Genomic DNA, 12,324 nt, shown 5'->3' on the forward strand with positions numbered 1-12,324 from the left:
GTTCCTTGGGGCAGCTACCGAAAGGTCAGCCAAAGGGGCCAATGACCACCCGGTTTATGGCCACAAGCCAATGTACTTCCCAACCGCGGCACACCCACAGTGGCGTGAACTCTGTCTGGAGAGGAGGACTAAGAAGTCAGGAATGAACCATCAGCGTTAGGAGGTGCCCCAGGACAACCTTTCTTGCTTTCTCAACCATCAAAGCTGCTGCTGCAACAGCCCTAGCGCAGGAGTTCGTGCCTTGAATGACCAGGTCGAGTTCTGTTGAGTAATATGCTATGGCTTGCAGGCGCTTCTGGCCCAACTGGCTATTCCTTTCTGTTCATATAAATATAAAAGCCTTCTTGTGGTCTGGCAGGGCTAAGGAGGGAGCTTCCACGACTGCTTGCTTTACATCTTTAAATGCCTTTTGGGTTTCCGGAGTCAGGAAATCCTTTTGATTTCAGTGCTGTCCTCTGTATAAATGACATCATTAATTTTGCTCTTGGTGTCTATTTTTCCTGTTAATGGTCATTTGGAAGCCCAGGTTTTAATATGGTAGCCTTGCCCGTAAGCCTGTGGTGGATTATACGTATTCATTCCACAACTCGCCCATCGCCACAGTCCAAACCACAGCAGCAGAGGAAAAAAGCCCCACTGTTGGATATGCACTAAAAGCCCATCCTCTGCCAGAAACACTCTCCTGGGAACCTGTCCCGGTGAAGTCTCATCGGTACAGGGACGGGCATCTATGTTACTTTTGAAATTTCACTGAGGAAGGGAAGGATACCAGCCTTCCACCAAGACGGGTTTGTCACTAGTCTGAAAGGAGATCCCTGGCTATGCCTGGAGAGCAAACCTATTCACAAGCTCACACGCTCTCCAGGGGCTGGGCACTGGAAATGCCAATAGAGCTCTTAGGGCCGTACAGATGAAAAGGGGAGTCTTACGCCTGGAACCTTCCATAGATTTGTTCCTATGCCTAAAGGCAATTGGTTTTCCTCCACAGACAGGCTGGGCAGTCTCACCTCGGTGCCCGGCAGGATCACGCAGCAGATCTTCCTGGAAACTCTGGTGAGGCACATGGAATATAGGGAGTGCAATGATAGGACATGGGGCAACGGTTTCAAACAGGAAGAGGGTCGATTTAGATTGGATATCAGGAAGAAATTCTTTACTGTAAGGGTGGTGAGGCACTGGAAGAGGTTGCCCAGGGAAGCTGTCGATGCCCCGTCCCTGGAAGTGTTCAAGGCTGGGTGAGACTTTGGGCAGCCTGGTCTAGTGGGACGTGTCCCTGCCCATGGCAGGGGGGTTGGAACTAGATGATCTTTAGGGTCCCTTCCAACTCGAACCATTCTGTGATTCTGTGATTCTGTGATTCTGTGATCAGCGACAGCCAACATGGCTTCACTAAGGGCACACGGTGCCTGACAAATTTGGTGGCCTTCTACAACGGGGTTACAGTGTTGGTGGATAAGGGAAGAGCAGCTGACATCATCTGACTGGACTCGGGCAAGGTATCTGACACTGTCCCACATGACATCCTTGTCTCTAAATTGGAGAGACATGGCTTTGACAGATGGACCACTCGGTGGCTAAGGAATTGGACGGATGGCTGCACTCAGAGAGATTTGGCCAACAGCTTGATGACCAAGTGGTGAGCAGTGATGAATGGTGTTCTATTTAACATCTTTGTTGGTGACATGGATGTTGGGATTGAATTCACCCTCAGCAAGTTTGCCGACGACACCAAGCTGTGTGGCACGGTCGACACGCTGGAGCCATCCAGAGGGACCCGGACAGGCTGGAGAAGTTCAATTGGGCCAAGTTCAAGGCCCTACACATGGGCTGAGGCAATCCCAAGCAAAAATACAGACTGGGAGGAGAATGGTTTGAGAGCAGCCCTGAGGAGAAGGACTTGGGGGTGTTGGTGGGTGAGAAGCTCAACGTGAGCTGGCAATGTGCACTTGCAGCCCAGAAAGCCAACCATATCCTCGGCTGCATCAAAAGAAGCATGGCCAGCAGGTCGAGTGACATGATTCTGTCCCTCTACTCTGCCCTCGTGAGAACCCACCTGAAGTACTGCCTCCAGCTCTGGGGCCCCAAACATGCAAAGGACATGGAACTGTTGGAGTGAGTGCAGAGGAGACCACAAAAATGACCAGAGGGCTCAAGCCCCTCTGCTGTGAGGACAGGCTGAGAGACTTGGCGTTGTTCACACTGGAGAAGAGAAGACTCTGGGGAGACCTTATAGCGGCCTTCCAGTACTACCTAAAGGGGGCCTACAGAAAAGGTGGAGAGGGACTCTTGGTCAGGGAGTGGAGCAACAGGACGAGGGGAACAGTTTTAAACTGAAAGAGGGTAGATTTAGAAAAGATATTAAGAAGACATTCTTTTTGCCGAGGGCGGTGTGCCGCTGGCACAGGCTGCCCAGAGAACTTGTGGATGCCCCATCCCTGGAATTGTTCAAGGCCAGGCTGGACAGGGCTTTGAGCAGCCTGGTCTAGTGGGAGGTGTCCCTGCCCATAGCAGGGAGGTTGGGACTAGATGATCTTTAAAGTCCCTTCTGACTCTACCCATTCTATGACTCTATGATTTGCCAGCAATGTTTCAAGTCACACAATACCCAGTTGAGTTACAAAATGTCACTAAACTTAACGACAGCAGCCTCTTTGCAGGTTTCTAACTCAAAAGCAAAACCCAGAAAGCCTGGTCCTTCCATGTGGCTGGCATCTTCCCATGGCTCTTCCTCAAGGCAGGAGAAATGACCCTGAATTTGGAAGTCCATGGAAATTTAGAAGTACGCATAGTCCTCTGGCAGTCATTACTTATGGGCTAGAAGTCAGAAACGAGTCGGACTGCACCAGAAGTGGCACTGCCCCACCTGCAGGAGACATATTGGACCAGAAATGATGGTTTCAAGATAGAAAACACAATACAATCCACCAAAACAGCAAAAAAACCCCAAACAGATAAAACATTGTACACAAAACAAAGACCCCCATCTAAACCTTAAAATGGTAAACAAGCTGAAAAAGAGGACTCTCCACAAAAAAAGACCATGCGGAACACAAGATAACATAAAAATAACATAACCCCAGGAAGCCAGGGCCAACACACCCGGATCCTGTACATAACAGTAAAACCTGGGTTAAACACTCCCGGGGAGAAAGGTTGAGGCCCTCGGAGACTTTGAACTGGCCAGCCATGGCCACCGGGCTTCAGCTCATCATTTCTTTGTCAGATGTCAGATGACCCTGTCCTCCCTGTGAGACCCCTCAGGGCAGCTGTACCCAGCTCCAGGGGGTGGATACGGCCTCGGCGTTATGGTGAGGTGCTTGCTGGCAGCAAGATCTCTCACGGAGGCACTGGGAAACCCTGGACCCTGACACCCTGCGCATGTACCTCGTCCCACGATCTGATCTAGGAACATCTCCTTCTGCCCATCCCCGCCACGGGGTGCAGAAAGCAGCGCCATTGGCCCTGGCCTGGTCCTGAGCCATGCCTCAACAGATGACTCTTTAACCAGCAGGCTTGAAAAGAGGGAAAATTGCCCAGAATTAAGCTGTGCTCTAGTTTTTGCAGGCAGTGGGATTTTTTGAGCTGCCTGGCGGTGCCGCTCCGGAGGAGCACTCAAGACCCAGGGCGGCTGCCTGTACCTGCGAGCAGGCGGTGCAGTGTGCGCAGCGGGAGCCAGCGGTGGTTTGTGTGGCTGTTGGACGGCTTTGGGCTCTAAATGTGCCCAACCTAGTACGCCTGGGTCCTTTCTCCTTACAGGTTGTATTTAGAGCTTAAATGGTATTATTTTAAAAAGCAAAACCAAGAAGCAAACAAACGCAAAACCAACAAGCAAACAGACAAAAAACCAGCTGGCCGATTCCCCCCCCCGCCCCGAGCTGGGCTTTTTCCCCACAGTCCCGGCCACTCTGCAGGGCGACGTTCATCACCAATATTAGGCAGCAGGACTGAGCCCAGGGAAGGGCTTTTGCAGGCAGCGCATTCCTTGAGGCGCCTGGTAATGCCGCTGCTGGGGGGTGCTCAAGAAATGGAGTCAGTTGCCCGTAGTTGCTATTTGTGGTCCCTCCTCATCGCTCTCTGCCTGGCTCCCTGCCCCCATGTTATAGTTGAATTTAAAATAAATCGAGTCCAACTTAGATTCAATAAATATTTATTGAGGTAGGAAGGCAAAAGCAGCGCTGGGCGGCCGGGGAGTCGCAGCTCCACCAAAGGCTCGCAAATTCAAGCAAGCTGAGCAGCTCTTTTTATCTTCACGGAGGTCGGTTTCGACATCTTCGGTACGCCCCTCTGTAGCTTCTTGCTTGAGGTAGTTTAGATAAAATGTTGGTCACAGAATCAGCTTAAAACAATACATTCTGATAACATTGTGGTTAAGCTTTTTGTCAAACAGGAGTTCCCATGTTGGTGTAGCAAGATAACATTGTGGACATGTCTCTTCTGGTTAAACAGGGAGTTCTCAAGACTGCCACAATGGGTTCGTTCCTCTTGCTTAACTTGTTCGATCAGCAAATCACCTTTAGTTACTTATTACACCCATCTTTTAATTCCTCCCGCCCTGTCTCTAGCCCATCACTATTTTTTCCTTTCTCTGTCTTTCTCTGGCCGGCTCCCTGATCTTATGTTTTTCATCCCTCCCTCCCTGCCATGCAGCCTGGTTTTCTCTTTGCTATTTTTGTCTTTCTCTACATCTCTCTCCCCCACTCCCTGCCCTTCTCTCTTTTCTATCGCTCTGTCCACCTGCCTGGCCTCATCTTCCTTGCTGTCCTGCAGCCCGTCCCCTTTCCTGCCTGTCTGCCTGGGCCTTCCCTCTTCCCTCTGGGCCTCCATCCCACTCCCCGTCCCCTTTTGCTCTTCCCCCACCTCAGCCCTGGAGGCCGTCGCTCTTCTGTCCTTCTCCGCCTCCTCGTCCTGACCCTGGCCCCTGCCCTCCATCTCTTTCCCGCTCTCCCCCTGCCCCTCATCAGCATTTCTCCTCCCTCCGCTCCCTGCCCAGCTCCCCCCTGCTCTCCCCGTTGTCCCTCTGGCCCTTCCCACCCCTCTCTGCTGCTCTCTCCCTCTCTGCCCTCCTCCTCCTCCCGGCTCCACCGGGGCCTTGGGCCGGGGCAGCCCCGGGGAGGCGGCTCTGGTTCCTGCGGGGGTCAGAGGGCAGGAAGGGGCGCCCCGGGGCACGCTGGGAGCTGTAGTCCCGGCACAGGGCTCCCGGCGGCCATGTTGTGTCAGGGGCTGTAGCCTCTGCTCCCGGCGCGGCCCGGTCGTGTAATTGCTGTGATTTTCGCTCTCTAGAGACCACACATGCTCTTATTTTTTTGACCACCAGTCTTAAATAACATACAGAAAACCTACAGTAAGCCCATCATGAAACAGCTAAAACTTCTGAGTCGTAAACCGTAGCCCAACCCTTTAGCACCACAAGTGCTGCTCACCTGTCCTTTCTGAAGGGGTGGATTACTGGCCTTAATGGTTTATGTCCCTTCAGTACTGACCCTTCAGCCGATGTCTGCTGAAATTTACAGAGACAGGCTTGGTATGGCTGGGTAACTATAGAATGAAATAATTACCTTGGCGTCGTTCTTCCTTCTTAGAGACCTGATATATAGAAGGTTCCTGTGTCAGCTGAAAAGGCAATGGATATTTTGGAATCTTTTTCAGAGAATCAAATGGCCTAAAGACAATCATAAATGAGCCGAAAAAGGCTAACGTGAAGGCTGTGTATTAACTGTATTTTTGTTAACGGAGCTCTCTACCCATTAGAGCGCAAACCATCTCATGATGCCTGCAATATCAAGTCACAGTGTCAAGGAAAAGTGGTTGGAACAGCATGCATGCATACATTTACGTCTCATAATCCCATCTTTAACAACCACCTAAACTCAAACTAACACAGTCAGGTAACTGAGGCATGACCATTAGAGGGAATGGATGACCTTTCCACAGTGAAAGTCAGCTCTCCAGTGAGGGCATCTCTGCTTTTCTCCAGGCATCCTTCCCCTTTATTTTACCTACAGCAAATTCTCTAATGACAAACTTGCTTGCAGACGGTTGCAGCTCTCCAGGGGTAAACCAGCCTGATGCACTGAAGACAAACTCTCTGAGAAGAGATGGCTAAAAAATACCAGGACGTCTGGGAGGAACGCTTTGTCTGGGCTGGCCAGAGCGGTCTAGCTGGGGTTCAGCTCTCAGGGCTGGGCACATGGCAGCAGTGGACATCGTCCCTTGTTACCCTTTACATTGCTTTTAACCCAAGGTAAACTGTTTTAAACCACTGCAGAAAAAGACTTGGCAGCAATGAGGACAGCACCGCCCTCATCTTCGCCTGGCCCACTGGCTCCTGCGTTGCCACTTTTGGGTGAGCGGTGGTGCCGTGTGCCGTTGGCGGGCAGGAGAGGTTCCCCAGCATGGCCATGCCGTGCTGGGAATGGCCTCTGCCCTGCCTGCAGAGCCTGGGCAGGGAGCAGGCAGCACGCCGGCAGGGAGGGAGGGAGGCAGGGAGGTTTTGGGGTACCATCAAGCTCCAGACAGTTTCTTTTCTTGCTACTAAAACTCTGTAAGATTGGTTGTTAAGCTCTGCCATGGCAACTTAACGCAAGGCTACCTTGCCTTACCCTGTGGTAACTTTTAGTCATAAAGGAACACACCATGATGCATTACGGCATCCACAGACACCACTGTCAGGGTAGGTGTGCAAGTGGACTTCCAAAGTTCAGAATTTCTAAAATAACCGTGCCACCCATACAAAAGGCATTTAGAGATGGAAAATCAAGCGCCCGCAAAAAGCGGGGATGAATTGGTGTTCTAGAGGAAAAAGATTCATCAAGTTGAAACAACTGAGGACAATAAAGCTTATTAATTGATCACAGATATTGAGCCACTTCCCCGACAGCTGCTGGAAAAGCAGCATGGCGAGCTGTAGGCAATCCAGGAGACTGCCAGAACCGAGTGCCTTGAAGATAACTTCTTGAGCCAGGTAACAGACAGCCCCACCAGAGGAGCGGCCATACTGGACCTGAAGGGCACCAACGCAAATGAGCTAATGGGTGACATCAAGATTGGAGGCAGCCTGGGCTGCGGTGGTCAGGCGCTGGTGGAGTGCACAGTCCCGAGGGGTCTGGGCATGTGGGGAAGAGTAAAGTCAGGACCCTGAATTTCAGGAAAGCAAACTTCCAGCTCTTCAAAGAGCTGGTCAATAAGACCTTCTGGGACACTGATGAAAATCTAGTTCCTGTGAAACTGATAGAAATGGCACTTGCAGATTTGCATGAGGGACGTGTAAGTACAGGGAACATGGACTACAAATTCATACCACTGCGCACGTATGAGTTCAAAATTTTTAAGCAAAGTCTTAACTGTCAGTAACGCTGAGTTTATTTAGAGAAAAAAAATCCCTTCTGTCCACACTTCCACCCTTCCTTGCCCAGCAAGACTACAACGTGCTGCCTCCTGTTCTGCAGGTCATGAGCAACCCATTTCAGAACGGCCTCGAACACGGCCTCTTCTTTCACAGGGAGCTCATCCTTCTCCAGCAGGCGTTCCAGGTCATTGAAGGAGAGCGCCACAAACTCTGTGGACACCCTGCTCACCTCCTCAAAGTGATGCAGGATGAACTCATGGGCTGCTTCTCGCAGGTCAGGACAGTAGTAGTAGCCTGTGAATCTCCAGATGCCGACACAATTTTCCAAGCACAGCTGGGATTTTAAGAACTCGCAGCACAGCCTGACGATGTCCAGGACATTGAACTGGTCTGCTGCGATGAGCAAACTTTCAACATTGTCATCCGTGACCCGCACTGTCCCGGTGTAGGCATATTCCATAAGGAGCCTCATCATTTCAGAGGAAGTGCCGGGGATCTTATAGACCTTCCTCTCGGCATTGCTCCAGTTGCTGGAGAACAAAGCCCTGAAAAAAACAAAGCAGCGCTGGGGAAGAAAGCGGCCTTGCTGTGTGACACCCTGACCCCATCATCCCCTGTGCCTCCTTCCCCGGCCACCAATTTGGGCACTAGCAGTAGCCATGCTGGGAGGCCGGGGAGTTTTATGAAGGAATCTTTTACTAGCCGGTTGTTTTAATAAGGAGCCACAGGGCAAGTGGGCACCTTGCTTCAACAAGAACACCAGAGAGTAACGGTGTGTGGGGAAGGCAAACCAGGCCAGCCAGGCTGGCCACGCTCCCAGCCCTGCACCGTATCTGGGGCTTCGCCAGACACCACTTCCAGCGCTGCTGTTCGATCCCAGCTTGTGGATGAATGTTGGTGTCCGAGGAGGTACCAGGACTAGGGGGAACTGCTGGAGGAAAGTTTGAGGGCCGAGGGAAGCGCTGGAGATACACGAAGGCACAGTGTGGCACAGAGCAGGAAATACTGTTTGGCCCCATCCCCTCCTCCTTCAAGCACTCACCTGAAGTACGGACTGCAGCTGGAGAGGATCATCTTGTAAGCAATGAATTCAATGCCGTCCACGCTGATGATCCCATCGCCCAGCTTCCCTTCTGGGCAAAGCCCATGGAAGGCGGGGCAAGCCACTGCACTCATCTTCCTCTCCCTGGGTGAGGAGGAGTATGCGGTGCAAGCCAAGCTATCGCCCACCTCGAAGCCTGGGGCAGTGGGAGATGCTTCTCTCTGGGGTGCTCACAGCACTTGGTCCTTGCCCTCCCTCCAACATCATAGTAGAACCCCTGCCTGTCCGGTGGATCTGGAACGTGCCCCATAATGACATCACAGACGTGGGGGGGACCGGGACCGGCCGTGAGCCCCTCCACAGCCCCTCTGTGGGGCCGAGGTCTGGGTCCCCACGGTCCATGTTGCCGTGGGGCAGAGCCGTAGGGTCCCTGGGCTCTGTGGACTTCCACACAGGAGAGGAAATAAAAGATGTACACAGCTCTAGGCACCGTCTCTAAAAGACTCCAAGCTTTTAAAAGAAAGCAAAGAGGGGGAAAGAGGCATTTGGGAAACTGGAAAATAGACAGAGAAAGCAAGCTTTCAAAACAAGTAGCAGCGTATATTGCTCACTGTAAGGCATTATTGCCATGAGCATCTACCGTAGCTAGAAAAGAAAAATGCTTGCCAGCCTCACCTTGGAAGCTTGGTACCTGAAAAACACTTGTGTTTAACAGCAGCTCTCTCAAGAGCTAGCGGTTTGAAGCAGCAACGCTACCAGGTTCAAGGCCCACATCTCCTCAGTGCACATGCTTATGTCAGTTTTGCAAAGCCAGCCAGAAAGCTGAATGGACCCTGAAAATACCAACCGCCTCCTTCCACTAATGCCAGTAAAAATGCCACGAATACAGCAGGATTGGAAGTTTTGTTATAAATACATGAACTGCAACAGAATCCTAATCGTCTGCCCATGTAGTATATGCATTTTCAACCCCATACAACAAGAAAAAATGCAACTCCACTGGCAGTCTCTAGAAAAGACACAATTCTAGCAGATAGGACCACATATGAAGACATGTACAGGTCTATGCAACTTGGTGGGGTTCCCATGGGTATTTGGGGTTCCCTGGGGGGATATTGAGGGTTTTTTGGGTCCTGTGGGTGGGACTTAGGAGGCTCTTGGGGGCCATTAGATGGTTCAAGGGAGGCTTTGGAGGGCATTGGGTGCCCTTGGTGGAGTTTGGGAGGGGTTCCAATCCTCGTGTTTCCAATTTTCCCCAACAGGGTAAAATTCAACTTCTTTTTGGACGAGACAGGCCAGCATATGTGTTAAAATGGTGCAGGTTTCTTTTGATGTAACCAGGAACAGTGGCGCGTACAATGATTTGAAAAGAAATGTTGCAGTAGAAAATCAGCAAGGGCGGCAATCTGGTAAATGATCAAGAAATGAAAAATTGCACGTTCATCCCTTGCCTTGGAGCTGCAAGGGTTGCTTTCCCATTTGAAGCTCTGAAGTGTCACTAATACTACATATATTAAGAACGCTGGTACATGGGAAGGTGGATTGCTTTCGCACACCAGTTCTTTTCTCATTTACAAACGTGTCACAATCGGCAGCAGGTCTCCTTTCAGAAAGGATTCAGAGATGTTCATATTCAGATACATCCAAGGCTCATTTATTGCTTTAAACTTTCAGTAAACCAAGTCACTGCTGGGTGCCCGGAGTCGGATCCCTTTTGGTGCAGAAGAGCAGGAGAGGGAAATGGCCGCTGGCGAAGGCAGGGGGCCGCAGGGCCAACCTCCTCTTTGAGGGTGCAGACGTCTCCTCTTTTCCATCGGTCACGTTGATTTCTCTGCAGGCAGCAGCTCCTTTTCTGAGCAAACATTTTTGGCAACCAAATTTCTGCTGTCCAGACACAAGTGGGATGGAGGATGCCCTTCTAAGCAGCTGAAGCAAGGAAGCGCAGGGAAATGTCACTCCAGTGTTAAAGGTGATCTTTTCTCGTTAGACACAGCAAAATCCTTTGAGTGGCCATTTCCAGGTTTGACGAGGAGGAACGTGGGCCAAATGCTGAGGCTCTGGTGCGTGCCAGTGGGATAGAGGGGATGCCCGCGGCGTGATGGAGGAGGAAGGGGGAGCCCTCTCCCCCTCGGGAGGGCACAATTTTGCTCACAGGCTGGTGTGGCTGAAGCCTGGCCGGCAGCTCAGCACCACACAGCCGCTCCCTCGCTCCTGCGCAGTGGGGTGCAGGGGGAGCATCGGAAGGGGGAAAGGGAGAAAAGTGGTGGCTTAGAAACAAGGAGAGCGGAAAAGAAAGCCCAAGGAAAACAAGGGATGCAAAAGAAAGCCATTGCCGACCAGCAAGCCAGCGATGCCCAGCCAGGCCCCGAGCAAGGGCAGACCCCGCCAACCTTCGCTCCCCACCCCCACCCAGTTTCATTGCTGAGCACGCTGTGGTAGGGTGTGGGATATGCCTTTGGGCGGTTGGCCTCAGATGTCCCCGCTCTGTCCCCTCCCAGCCTCTTGGGCACCCCCAGCACACTCGTTGGCTTGCAGTCTGAGGAGCAGAACAGCCCTCGGTGCCGCGCAAGCACTGCAAGAACTAGCGCATCCCGGGGCCCTCCGGGCTCTTTTCAGCACAGCTGCAAAACAGAGCCCCGCATGAGCTGCTGGGAAGAATTCTCATCGTTAAGCTCATGAGACGCTCACGGGTCAGGACGTGTTTGGCACCCTTTTACAACCCTCCTGGCCTTCACTCGCCTGTGCCAGCGCTTGAGGCTACTCTAGGTTCTGCCAGTCCCCCTGGGCCATGAGGGTCCCAGCCAGACCAGCCTCCAGACGTGCCAGGCCCCACACACCCGGGGAAAAGGCCCGAGCAGAGAAGAGCTTCCCCTGGGGCGAGAGGATCTGCTGGGCTCAGCGGGCAGAGGAGGAGCTCAGGCAACACTTCAGCAAAGTGCAGATGCCCAAGTCCCTGCCGGGCCCTGCTGGGCTGCACCCTCATGTGCCCGGGGAGCCGGCAGATGGGCTGGGGAGGCCACTCCAACAGGGAGCTGTGCCTCAGGACTGCACGCAAGCAACCACCAGCCCCGGGCTGGGGCGCAGCAGAGCCAGCTCTCTGCTCAGGGAGAGCCTCTTGCCCGCACTGCCTGCTGGGGCCAGCAGGAGCAGTGACTGGCCTGTTTCCCCTGGGCAGGGCTGGCAGCTGCGGGAAGGCCTGGGCAGGTCAGGTGACCCAAACTGACCAATGGGGTGTTCCCTCCCAGCTCCCACGCTCTGTGGAAAAGGCGAGGCATCAATGGCTTGGGGCTGCATCAATGGCTTGGGGCTGCATCAATGGCTTGGGGCTGCGTCTATGGCCCCTGGCTGAGGAGGACCCTGCCAGTTTTTCTACCTTTTTTCCTTATGCACCAAATGTAAATGAAGTGGCTAGCAGGGTACGACAATATGAAGGCAGTCCCTCTTGTCCCCTTCCTGTTGCAGGTGTGGAAAAAATGACTGAGAAAATCGAGGAAACGACCAAGACAACAGCCAAGCAAAACGAGGTAACAGCTAAGAAAAATTACAAACTGTTTTTTTAACTGTCCAGGCTGGAGAAAGAATCCCACTCTTCCTCTGAACCATCCCACTCTCGGCCATTCAGAAATAACACCCTCCCACGAAACCCATTCAAGAGAAACAGGACCCGCTCTGGGATTTCCTGTGGCTTTGCCGCTGCGACTATGGAGAGCACAGGAGTAAATGGGGTAGAAAATCTACCCCGGTACCACGAGCACGAAAGCTTGAGTTGCAAGGCAAAGCAGAGCAAAGAGAGAATTCTTCCAGGAGGGTGGCTGCTCCACTCCTTGGTAAGCGGTTCTCCGGTCCGCATAGGAACTCCTCTGCTAATAGTGCAGTGCGCAGTGTACCCTGTTGCCTTCGAATCATAAAGGGGCAAAATCTGTCACTATTTCTGGTG

At 52.4% G+C, this 12,324-nt stretch overlaps 1 protein-coding gene across 1 annotated transcript; it reads right to left on the bottom strand.

The window, feature by feature from the left end:
• Positions 1–136: 136 nt before the first annotated feature.
• LOC141743061 (kelch-like protein 10) lies at positions 137–10,030 on the bottom strand. Its single transcript, XM_074586791.1, has 6 exons — positions 9,967–10,030; positions 9,063–9,117; positions 8,388–8,531; positions 7,393–7,890; positions 5,556–5,659; positions 137–318 (listed from the first exon to the last, which is right to left on the bottom strand). Exons 1-6 carry the CDS (start codon positions 10,028–10,030, stop codon positions 137–139), a joined length of 1,047 nt encoding a protein of 348 aa, XP_074442892.1.
• Between the last annotated feature and the right edge of the window lie 2,294 nt (positions 10,031–12,324).

This window comes from Larus michahellis, chromosome 4 (assembly GCF_964199755.1).
Source record: "Larus michahellis chromosome 4, bLarMic1.1, whole genome shotgun sequence".
NCBI lineage: Eukaryota > Metazoa > Chordata > Aves > Charadriiformes > Laridae > Larus > Larus michahellis.